The sequence below is a fragment of the Pollicipes pollicipes genome, unplaced genomic scaffold (genome assembly GCF_011947565.3).
Source record: "Pollicipes pollicipes isolate AB1234 unplaced genomic scaffold, Ppol_2.1 Scaffold_4740;HRSCAF=5597_pilon_pilon_pilon, whole genome shotgun sequence".
In the NCBI taxonomy this organism is placed as follows: Eukaryota; Metazoa; Arthropoda; class Thecostraca; order Pollicipedomorpha; family Pollicipedidae; genus Pollicipes; species Pollicipes pollicipes.
In genome coordinates this window covers 40,617,581-40,630,361 of record NW_023596545.1, presented here as the reverse complement: position 1 = coordinate 40,630,361, position 12,781 = coordinate 40,617,581, and the positions used below count along the sequence as shown (strand labels likewise).

Below are 12,781 nucleotides of genomic sequence, written 5' to 3'. Positions count from 1 at the left end.
ACATGGACAAAATATTAGCAGCTTATTACTGGTAACTATGGCAACCGTGGGCGGGTTCGTTCTAGATTTAGATGCGTGAGTTGGGTTCTCGTATTGTGCAAGTTTTTGGCTATATTTGTGTTATTTTAGCCATGTTTAGACTTTAAAGAGTTGCGCAACCATTAAGCAGCCATCTCAGTTTTGATGTAAACCATTGTGCCTACAGTCAATCTCTTACATCTGTGTTGTTGCAGGTCATACTTATGCGGCCATGGGAATGCGCGTAGCGACGCATTGAAAGGTCAGCTGCCCGCATGTAAGTACCTACTTGTTGCAGTCTCGTCGCGAGGAATCATGTGAATAGCAATGATGAAATTAAATGACGTGCTTTTGACCTTATGTCGCACCTTTCCTGTTTCTGTCGCAGACGCTTTCATAAGAATTTGGGGACATTTATCGCGTATGCGTTGGGGATGGCATGCTTAGACATTTTTCCTTGTCTAACCCCAACTTATTTTGCCAAATTACACCACTACTATGTACGAACATTTTTTAGATGCTGCGCAAATACAAGTAAGCGACAGGTTCATATTCAGATCGATGCTCTCCACATTTGTTACGGGCCTGGTGGTAGGTCATGCCAGTCTCAACATTTGCGTCTTGTGCGCGTTGTGTTTAGGACGTTAATGCCTTTCACTACACAAGGTTTTGCGAATATCAAAGGATTCTGCCTTCAATTATATGGCCTAAAGATTTAAAACCGTTACCGGTGGCGTAGCCAACTGCGATGCAGGGGCGCATTATTGTGACCCGGCGGCACGTCAAGTCGTGACGCAAGCTGTTCGTTTTCATCGCTTGTTAAGTTGCCCATGAATTGGACTCCCTGGTTTTCATATTTAATGTCCAACAAAATTAATACCTGGATTTTCTTAGGAATAATGGCGTCAGGGACAGAACGCTAGAATTGTGTCTCCGTTGAACCACGGCTACGTACGTTCAATAGGTGGCGCTGCTGCATACCGAGTGCGACCGAGTCCGGAACCGGTGCCCAGTGTAATTCGGTCGAAGCATAACGGGGGCAGTTTTTAGGAAGATGCATATACCATCGTTGTTCTAATACCGGATAATGATTTTCAAGACCGTTTGTTCAGATTTATGTCAGTCACAGCTCGAAAGCTTGCATCTGCTGACTTGTGACCGCCCCTCGTTGCACTGAGGCAGCGCGGATACCAGCTGGGGTACATAGCGCCGAACCCGCACCCTGGAGCAGACACGATGTGTGCATCTCTGAGCAGTCTGATTTTGAGTGCGCGGACTGAAGTGGATATGATATTGCATAGAAGGCGTTATCTAAATGCGGCACGTTACATTCTAAGCTGAGTAATCGTTGTCACATCCAGCTCACAGCGGCTTGCGTCATCGGTGGCGCAGGCAGCTGCCAGGGAAGATAATATGGCGACAATAGCTGACGTTTCGCTCGTTAATTCTTTGTATTGTTTTTGCGTTCATACTTGTGTTCTCGTTCAGTACGTGGCTCAATATGTGGCAATACAGTTCGCTCGTTTTCGGTCTGAAATTATGTGGTCGTGAAGTATTGCACTTAGGTGAAAAATTTATTTGTGTTTGTCAGGATGTGGAGGGAATTTATTCTAAAAATGGCAACATAGTTAAAATCAACAAATTCTGCTTATCTCTTGCACTAATTTCGCGGACTTTAATCTTCAAGACAAGGGAACACTTGAAGCCGAATGTGTGACACGCTGCCTTCTGCTGTGTTGAAACACTTGCAAATGTCATTTTTGCTTGATCTTACATCCTCAAGTTTTCACCGTAAACGGCATGCAAGCTGAAGAACGGTATTCACTGGTCTCCTATAAACACTGTACGGCGGAATAATCACAGGTTCCTATTGTTTAAGCCTGTCCATGTAGATTTAGCTTTTCTAGCCTTTTCATCGATATGGGTCACCGTAGCCTCCCGACTTAGCCGTCATGTTTCGTGCAGCACCTCGTGTCGTACCGTGTATCGGGTGTTACGATGTGAGAGCTCGAATTAATTGTTATTTGGATAGCTTTGTAGTGGCAATGTCTGCACAGGTTCGGAGCATTTTCTGGATCTACTTGTTTTGGTTTTCAGACGTAATGTTTTGTTAAGCTTTGTTAAGTCGTGGTTCAATCGTGGTATTGAAAAGTCGAACATTGTCAATAGACTCAGTGCTTTCCTGATACCGTCATTTAAACAGTACCTCCTGTTATAGTGGAAGGCTGTTTTTTGTCAAAATAAGATATTCCAACTCACAATGCCGAAAAATTAGAAGCTCATGGCCTTTCTTGCTCATATCAAGTGCACGGATATATAATTTAAGACCAGGCACGTCAAATTTTTGTGGAGGGCTGGGGCACATGTAAAATTTTGTCCCAGCTCTTGTCAATTTGTGTATACCCTTTTCTGACAAATCACCAGGCATCTGGTGCAAACCTCCTATTGGTTCGGGGCATGACGCCCCGTCCCCCTCCTTTGGCTACGTCTCTGTTTAAAACGGGCTCATTCTATTTCAGCAAAAGTGTAACAACGAAAGCTGACGGAGCAGTAACGGAATTTCGATCTGAAGTTGAATCTGAATTGTTTGCCAGCCCAGTTTGTCACTTGACGAACGGCCAAAACGGACTGTGGCTACTGAAGCGGGAGGTTCGTGGCAGTTCGGAATCTGAATATTATGCTGGATACTAATTGGATATTATAAAATGTCATGCTGATTCGAATGTTTGCACCGAAACCTCAGAATTGGATTGGTGTGCAGTTTCCACTTTTCAGACGACGTCATTGGTTTCAAGCTGACTGCTCTGTGCTTCGGTCAGTGGTACATTTCGCACTTGGTCAAAAGAATGGACTGAGGCGTTGGTTCCAATCTGTACTGGTGTCGGAAGTTTTGCACTTTGATGAGGATGTGGAAAGTATATGGGAAGGTGGGCTACGCCATCGCCGTTCCAACGCCACAACCATAAGCCTCAGTGTGTCTGTTTCGTCCCATATTGGCGATATAGAGTGTATCCTGGATCAGAATTTCTTGTGATCATTTGCATTGTGTGGTGGATGCCGCGTCACGTAGGTTAGAGGTTTGGCGGGAGACGCTGCGGCCCGTTCGGAGGACGCATCCTCGCTCCCATCGTAGGACCGCACGGCTCCAGCCCGCTGAGAACCGACGTTCTCGTGGACTCCGCAGTGCCCCGTGTCTGCTGTGTCGTGCGGCAAGACTGGTCGCCGCTGGCACGCCCTGAGGGCGCTCTAAGGGGTTTCCGCGATGATGGCCTTCATGACTCGATACTGTTTTGTATAATTCGAATCCCGACTTTAGGGATTCGGATTATCGAATCCCTAAAGACAAATCCCTAAAGGGAAAGCGAGGGTTTAATTCCTTGTTTGCAGGATTCTTGGATTCAAAAGGTTCGAATCTATTCCAATTCTTTCGAGTGATGCGAATCCGAATCCTCAGCTCTGGAGGTTATCCACCGGGCTTGCACGCCGTTCCGTACGGAGGCTAACTAAATGGAGGTTGGCGGCTAACTAAAGCTACTACAGATCAGCAATCGGTTTTGTAGGATTCGAAGAAATTCGAGCCTTACGAATCCTGGTACCCTAAATGTAAGGATGTCAGCCATAAAGATCAGGATTTAGATTCTGACAAGCCCATATAATCCGGAAAGCCATGATTTAAATTGCAGCATTATGTGTTAACGTTCTTACAGAGCAACTAAACGTAGCATGTAAAGATCGGAGCTGCACCGGACTGAGTGACCCGTCCTCGTTTTTAGTTCAACGTTTTAGTTCGATATTTCAATCAAATATAGTCTATTCAGATGTTTGGCAGTCTCTAGTTCGGTTCCGAACCCGAATCCTCTGCCCTAGGCTTCAAACCCTAAAATGTTGTGAATCTTTAGCTTCATATGACCCGCTTCAAAATCCATGTGATTTTGAAGTTAAACGGCTGAGTCGTGACGGCTTTATCGGTTACATGTAAGTTATTTGCCATCCTGATGCATATTGTAAGTACCCATCCTAAGTATTAAGCTGGCTAAAATTTCGTATTTTGACCTGAAGGGACATGAGCTGTGCGTAAGCTTTCTCATGTTCAAGGCCATTGATTTAATCTCCAGTTATCACCAAACAAAACTTACTTTTACACCCAATGCACTAAGAGAACTAGCCAGAGGCTCATTGACCCGCTCCCTCACTTCAGGTAAAGCGTTTTGCGAAGTCCGGAGAAACCGTCCAGAGACTGCGCCATGCCGGGACCAGAAATTCGCCAAGGCTGTCGCGATGTCACGGCTCGCACAATCTGCCTTGGACCGGAGAAGTCAACGTACAAGGTTTTCAGAAAGCCCCAGGACAAAAAGGAGAAGAAGCCCAGAGAAATGCCGAAAAGAATGGTAAGGAAACGACTTACTGACCCCGGCAACTGCTGCCAATCACAGTCATCCATTGAATACTGTGCAAAGTATATATATATATATATATATATATATATATATATATATGTATGTATGTATGTATGTATGTATGTATGTATGTATGTATACAAGGTCCTTTCATAGCATAGTAACTGTAGCATCAGTAGCGTCATATGAGAATAAACACGGGGACAGACGCCTTTTGATTCAACGGAATGTACTTAACACCCGTTCTGCGCTGTTTGCTGCCAAAATAAGTTTAAAAGATGTTTGTGTATTGCTATTTTGGCTCATCCATGCACACACATGTAGTTGATATCATCATCAGCATACGGTTTTTGCAGCTGGTTACAAGTGACTTGATCCGGAAGATTCGTGTCCCCTACGAGAGAGATCCACAGACAGTCACAATCAACCAAGGGAAGTTCCAGAAGATCAGCAGTTCCGCTAAGGTAACGGCACTCTGATCCAGTGTGCTGTGTGCATCACGTATTCTATACATGGACTTATTCGGCACGTCCGCGCGCGCAGAGGCAAAACCACACATGCCACGTTTTCGTGGAACGTGACGCACGTGGTTTCGCCCGTTTACACGTTTTCTCGCAGCAAGGTTAATGTGGTTTCGTTTTCGTACGGACTTATATACAAAACACATCTGTCTACCATGAAACGACGCAAGCGCCTCAAGTGGCACTACGTGGCAGCACGCCTCTGGCGTCTTTTTCTCGCCTGCGATCGCCTTCCAAGCAGTGAGACAGCTGTGGGCATGCGCTGGACGGTAGTGACTGTGTCCGGCAGGTGCTCTCCAAGCAGGAGGTGGAGGCGGCCGAGCGGCGGCGCGAGGAGCAGAAGGACCGCCTCGCGGCCGAGGCGCTGGCCCGCCGCCAGGCGCTCGAGGCCGCGGACATCGTCCGTGAGTCCAAGGAAGCTGAAGCTGTAGACGAATTGAAGGAGGAAGCCAGAAAACGCGCCAAAAATATCGTGGATCGCGCGAAAATAGTAATGTATCGCCTGCCCGCAACCAGCGCTTATGTTAAAATGCATGCATGTTGCCTGCGCATAGCTTATGAAATATCTAACTTGGGACGTTAAAAGCATGCACATCTCGTTTTCTCATTCGTCGCAGATCTTAAATCCATCCGTGGCCGGTGGTCAACGATTTCCTGTTACGGGCGACCAGACTGATACTGGTCAACTGAAGCCCGAATACCTTGTCCAAGAGCTGCACATGACGCCAGTCTGTCGCTCGTCCATCAGCAGGAATAACGTTTGAGCGGCTACTTATTTACGTTTTTAAGTTGCTGGTTTGGGGAAAGCCATTCTCAGTCTTAAATAGCGTCTGCTCAATAGCGTGCATAAGTACTTGTAATGTGGTAGGAAAAATACCGCTGTCAAATTGAGCACTCTAAATTTTGATATCCAATATTTATTTATCGCCACCGCATATACTACTTCAGGCCGAGATGGAGGCTGATGAAGACATCAAGCAGATGAACCAGATGATCATGCAGGCGAAGGTTTACGCTGTCCGAGACGCGCAGGTAGAGGAGAAGAAGGTCATCGCGAAGGAGATGATGGAGGAAGAGCGACGGTTGGATCACATGATGGAACAGGTAGGCTGGTGATGCGCTCTCTTGAAGGAAGCGTTCCACATTTACATGGGTTTTTTGGACTGAAATAGCCATCTCGAAGACTTTTCTGTGATGTTTTAAGTCTTGCCCTTCGTAAGTGCTAAAGCCCTCTAGCTTCTGAGTTACAACCCCGCGAAAATGGGGAAGGGTTTATTGGGGAGAGCATTTCAAAGCCACATTGGCACTCATGTCATCTTAATAACGTCTTTCAACTCCTGTCATTCCATAAGGCATGCGGCGATCAAGGCCAAGAAAAAAATAAAATTGTCGAGACGCTCACATCTGGCGTTCGTGGGCGCGATTTCCAGATAGAACGTCCGTCAATTGGCTCTCAGTGTTGCACGGGGTACGATGACGTAATTAAGCCATGACTCATTGAGGAACATATCTACTAAACAGAGAATTGTTCTGTCGAGAGCAGTCTTTTGACTTAAAATGTAAATCAACAGTTCTAAGTGAGCTTGCGTCATCATATCTGATGCTCGTTTCAATATCTTCAAATGTGAAACATTCGCTTTAATATCGTATACTGCTTTTTCCTAAGATTGTGTATCCCGTTTGTTTCTCGCACTATCCTATCCACGATGAAGTCGCTTTAGACGGACGCGTGCCTTGCTGTAGGCGGCCGCTGTGCTGGTTCGTGACGAGCGTCGGCGCCTGACGGCTGGGTCGGGCCGGACAGGAGCGTCAGCGGGACCTGGCGGAGCAGCAGAGACGCGAGGAGGAGCGGCGCAGGGTCAGGGAGAAGCAGAAGGCCGTCATCATCGAGCAGATCGCCGAAAACGAGGAGCACAGGATTCTCAGGGCCGAGAAGAAAAACCAGGTAGGCCAACACAGCGGGGTGTTTTTATCGTCATTGTTCACTTTGTTTTACGGCCGTGATTTTTTGTAAGTGTGTATCGTGGTTCCGTAACCCGCAAAGGTAAAGAAATAACCTTCATGTCATGCGTCAAGAAATGCACACGACCGAGGAGCGCTGGTAGTCAACACGCTCATGACGTGCGCTTTGCAAGGCCGTAGTCACTATGCGGCTATGTGGTCATAAACGACTGACTTTCAGCAGGGAAGGTAGTCATTTGTCCAATCAGTGTGTATTTCTTTTCTTTCACGTGGCATGCCATTTTCCCAGGAAGCTGAAACGATAAGGAAAAAGATACGCAAGATGCAGCTAGAGGATCTTGAGGCAGACGAGGCAAAGAAGAAAGCGCAACACGAAATGCACGAATCTTTGCGAATTGCCAACGAGGCCATGGAAGAAAAGAAGAGAAACCAGAAGGATTTCGCCAAGCTTGAAGAGGATCAGGTATCATTCGTCGTTCCCGTCGTCTTGTACTTGTTTCATCGGAGCCCAGAGCACAGTTAAACCTGAAACCGTGTTATTCGTCGCGGACGGGGGCTAGGCTGGCGACCAACAGTTCGGTGATGGGATCTCACTCCTGCGCAGATTCGAGAATACCAACGCCAGAAGGCGGAGCAGGAGGCCAAGTACGAGGAGGAGCAGGCGGCTCTGAAGAAGGCCAAGGAACTCGAGATCGCGAAGATGCGGGCGATGCAGCAGCGTGAGCAGGACAGACTGGCTGGCGAGCACGAGAGGCGAGCGCGCCGCGACAGGGAACGGGTACGCCTGCGTGTGCGCCGTGGCGGTTTGCTTCCATCAATCAGATATTGATGTCGTCTCTTACCCTGATTCGTTGCATTCAGGCCGCGTGGGTGGAGTTATTTAGAGCGTCACGGTTTCGTACGATGTTGATGTTCATTATTTGCTCAGAGCAAATTTCGCGCGCTACATTTTCAACATACGAGTCATGAACTGTCAGTTTGGTATTTTAAACATTTGGCAGGCATCTTCCTCCCCAAAGAAATTGCCTGCAACAGCTTAACCACTCTGCGACTTTCATGCATGCATTGTTCCGGCAATGTCCTCGCCGCCGGATCAACGCATCACGCCCTGGCCAGAAAGGGTAACGTTTCCCGGACGGACGGCCCCTCGTGCTCGCTGTCTGCTTCTCGCTCCGCGCATGCTCCTGTGCACATGTCAGCCCCCCACCGCAGATGGAGCGCGAGTGGCGGCGCAAGGAGCTGGAGGATGCGCGGCTCAAGGCCGAGAACGACGCGGAACTGAAGCAGGCGCGCCACAACCAGGTGGAGCAGCGCGAGCGCCAGGTGGCCGTGGAGGCGCAGCGCGAGCGGGCCGAGTTCTATCGTATCCTACAGGCGCAGAAGGAGGCCGAGGCGCTCAGCCACGCCGACGACGCCATGCACAAACTGGTACGTGGGACGCCGGCGGTGAGCGGGCCGAGGGCTGGGAGCCAGGCGCTCGTGGTGTGTGGCACTGGGGTGGACGTGGGCCAGTTTTGAGGCGTCTTATGTTTCAAGGACGTACATTTAGGGTGATTGGATGTATGGTCTGAAAGTTCTCCAAGTTAATTTCTACAGAACGGCAGAAAACTGCGGTGTCCAGTCAATTTTTGAACAACAACGAATCCTTGCTAAAAGTTAGAACGACCTTCAGCCCCTGTTCTTTTCACCATGATGAGTTGGGAGTTCTTATTCTGACACTAGCAACATCCACTTTACCATGAGATACTGATGAAACGACGCTATGGAGCAAGCATTGGCTGTACGAAAGGAATGCTTGTACGGAGCATCGTCCTTGTCTGGTGTGTTAGCATCTACGTGGCGTTTCGGCCAGCTTATTCTCCGGCCGTCAACAGCTGTCGCTGAGTACTGAGAAGCACTGGACGGTCTAGGCTTTCAGCCAGGTACGCGTCACAGTCCGAATTTTGTCCCTGGAACTGCTGAGATTCGAGCCTTGTCTTCTGATGACAAGGCCAGTGCTCTTCCACTGGGCTAACCGGAAATGGGCAACCACAGTGAGCACCCCTCGTCCGCTCCGGTTGGCCCAGTAGTGGTAGAATGCTGGGCATGTAGCCAGAGGGCCAGGCTTCGAATCCCATCAGCTTCAGGGACGGAAATGGGTTGTGACGCGTGCATAGATGGCTGAAGGCCAAGCAACATGCGGTCCTTAGGGCTCAGTCACACTTGACGACGGTCTGACGATTCCTGGATGTAACGTTGTGTAAATACAAACACATGAAGTCGTGGATGATAGTCGGGCAGGAATTACATTCCTATTACTAATGTCCCGTCTCAGCCATTCCGTAGAACTAAGCGTTGACTGAGCGGACAAAACCGAATTGGTCGATATGGCTGATGTTTGCTTGCTAACGTCGTTCAGTACCTTCTGCTATGCTGAAGGGCGATTGGTGTCGGATTAGAACTCCGAACTCATGACAACAAAAAGCATCGGACGCCATTGCCACATTTGCGCGTTCTTTTCGTCATCAACGCAAAAGACGAAACCTATATCATATTGAAGAATCCTGTGTGGTATTCGCTTGTAATTAAGCCCATGTGATGAGATAAAGCGTAATTGTTACGACGTTCAAACAAAAGAGCGAAGAAGTAAATGTACCACAGAAGCACCCCGCCAGAATCTCTGCATTTTATCACAAAGTGACTTTTTGTATGCCAATTCTTTGTAAATGTAAGACTAGTTAGGTTCCTCTCCTTCGATGCCCTGAGAGAATAGGGGTGGGGGGAGGGGGGGAGGGGTATGTCCATCATGTCAGGTATCTCAATTCGCCTCACTTTCCATCAGCTGGCCGTACTTCCTATTCATTTCTTCTTCTTTGTTATCGTACCAACAAGAAGTTCTTGGCATCATGTCAGTGCAGTATGCTTCCCATCATTCAGCCACAAGTTATTTTCTGGAGAGGACCCTTCGCTTGATGGGCCTGGCTCTGTTGGGCTGTCACGGTTTTAGGTCTAGCCTTAGGGTCTTGGAACAGTGATATGTATACGTGCATCTTGTCTGCAGCGTAATGAAAAACACCTGGTGCTGCTGAAAAAGCAAATGTGCGAGATGGAACAGAAGCGCGCGGCCGACCGAAGGCGGGTATTTGAGGAGGGCATGCACACCCGGATACTGGAGGCGCAGAAGCAGCAACAACTTATCGAACACAAGAAGAAGAAACTCGAAGAACTTAGGTGAGGCTGAACAAATGATCACGGCGCTACCTAGTGATTAGCAGGGGAGTTCGTTAGAATCGTGCCAGGGGAATGACTGATATTTTACAGTATGATGCAAGGTTTGAGAAGACCATTTTTAGAACAACGGAAGGTCGTTATTTGTGTTGCGATGAAACGCAAGACACTTGCGGAGCATGCACCGATACTATCTGGCCTTTTTTCCTGAGACGTAACGGACATAACCCATGTTTGACTTTCAGAAAATACAAAGTTCCCGAGAAGTATCTGAACGACGTGGCGCGGCGAGCCCATATCGCTTCTGAACTGCCGACATCGAAGGCATAGGGTCCAGCGGCCTGGCCCGTGTCACTGTCATCACGAAGCCGCACATCGCGAGCCGAGAATATACGCCATGCGCGGATGAACGACCGACGGCGCCAGTAGACCCCGCGACGTAAAGAGCGTTTCAAATGCCACGCGCGACAAAAGTAGTCTGGCCACGGGTTGTAATAGGACACGGCTTCTCCACTGATGCTTCACGCAGTATGCGCTGAGTATTTAGAGTAGGACGCATATGGCTGAGAATGTTCCTGTGGTTGGTTATATTTTATGCACGAATGTGTCCAAAGTGAGAGAGAGCATTGACGTCTGGATCTTTTAATGTCACTTGGCCTCTCCAAGTTTCCACCAGTCTCCTTTAATGGCATCACTAGTGCTGATAAATCTTCTTCTTTCCATGCCCTGTGTCACGAAGAAAACCACAGTACAGTTATCTTCAAGACAGAAATGACTTAGAAGCAAAGTGAAATCGCGTGTGATGCGAATCGTATCTATAAGCTTTGAATACATTTTCTTGAGCTGTGTTTGCGTCCGGTCTAACAATGGCGCTAGGAACCGTGACGGTGGAACCTTCTAAATGTGTGTGAAATAATGTTCCTGTTTCGCTTTCATGCCACGCAACGGCGTAGGATTAATGCTTGATGATTAGCGACAGCTTCCCGTTTCCTAAGAGAAGGCACTCCCAATACACACCCCATGATAATGAAGCGACACCCTCGCCGAGACTAAAGAGCAAATCCTGTCGGGTCAAGGCGACGACGATCCTCGCGCGCGGCGCCGTTCCCGGAAAACCAGTGACACAGCAGCCCGGCGGCCGTCCCCGCCACTAACGGAGTGATAGGGACCCCGATACCGGAGAAATAGGCTGGGTGGGCTTCTGTATTCGAGTGCCGTTATCGCGAAGGCCGGCTGACAACGGGGCCCCTGATCATATGTCAGCTGTTGTTTGCACGTTTACAACTCTCCCTTTCAGGAGAGATGCTCCGCAAAAACGAGGACTGTTTCGCGATGGATGTGTACTTCCGACGTCATTATGCGTGCCAGTCGCCATAGGCCTAATGTGACGTCTAGACATTGCCTCCCCTACCCCCTTCCCCACTAAATCCGGCAAGCACGCAGTGACCCGTCAAATTTTTTGGCGCCTACAGGGGACGTGTTAGCCTTCCGTACCACTTTGCATGCTATTTACGATCTATCAAAGATAGCTCCGAAACCTCATAAACATTCGTAGCTTTCTTTTCCGCGTATTGTGAGGCTATTGTTCATGCCTTGATCAATGGCTATGTGCAGGCAAAGGGAAGGGGAAGGGGGCAAAAAATGCGATGAGTGGGGGAGAGCTTTTATTTTATCCATGTATTTCAGCTCATGTACAAGAAAATCTGCGAAATTTTGCGAGACAGGACGGGTCAGATCACCCCTCGAACGCAAGCAGGTCCCAAACCACACTGTAGTGTCAGATGGGAGCGTAGTGCTCACAAACGGGTTAATGGCTGTCATCTGTTGCAGGGAATGTTCCGCAAATCACACGGCACACGCCCGAATGCGAAGCCCATAAGTGTTTTTATGACTCGGGACCTTGCTGGTGGGGCCAATGTAGATTCAGCGACGGATGGAATGAGAATTACACCACTGACCTTTAAATCGCGTGGCGTATGGTCTTAATATGGCATATGGATCATGGCACGCAGGTATCTGGCAGCACAACTTACTTTGCATCATTAAATGTTGTTTGACATGTCAAATGGCATGCACCTTTATCATACCATATGATGTAAATATGTTGTTTGGCCTTTCATGCTGCCGCTCCACACGCATTAACACCCACAACCCACATTCAACAACACTCACACCCACGCGCATTAAGGAACATTATTCACATAGATAAAACAGTAGTATCAGCATTATTCCTCGGGAAAAAAAACAGGAGAATGGAGATATAGTTTGGTTGGTATTTCTGCAGCATGCCTTCATCGAAACAAAAGCAAATGACAATCCTTCAAAGTTGGGGAGGGGCAATTTTGAATTCACTTTTGCTTTGTGTCGATAAAGCCATGTTGCCGAAATATCAATCAGACTATATCTCCATTGTCCTGTTTTTTCCGAGGAATAAGACTAAGTCTACTGTTTTATCTATGTCAGTAATGTTCCCCGCTAATGCACTGAACGACTTACGTCAATTATGCCACGGGAACATCAAAATTGGCCCGATTTGGATAACATTCACACATCCCCGTGCCGTGCATGGCTTAACGTATGTATTTTTGCGAGCGAATTTGGACCGCCACGAATGGTTGTGTGTGTACCCCGCGAGTAAGTACGTTCTTAGTACTTAATACATACGGACCGTTTCCA

General features: G+C 48.1%; 1 protein-coding gene across 1 annotated transcript; it reads left to right on the top strand.

Annotated features, from left to right (window-relative positions):
- Positions 1 to 216: 216 nt before the first annotated feature.
- On the top strand, positions 217 to 8,808 carry LOC119098392 (cilia- and flagella-associated protein 45-like). The gene is made up of 10 exons (XM_037221307.1): positions 217 to 295; positions 4,217 to 4,406; positions 4,772 to 4,879; positions 5,226 to 5,426; positions 5,885 to 6,040; positions 6,741 to 6,881; positions 7,188 to 7,361; positions 7,503 to 7,676; positions 8,111 to 8,326; positions 8,773 to 8,808. The coding sequence occupies exons 2-10, from the start codon at positions 4,263 to 4,265 to the stop codon at positions 8,806 to 8,808; spliced, it is 1,350 nt and encodes a 449-aa protein (XP_037077202.1). The 5' UTR covers positions 217 to 295; positions 4,217 to 4,262.
- The last annotated feature ends 3,973 nt before the right edge of the window (positions 8,809 to 12,781 follow it).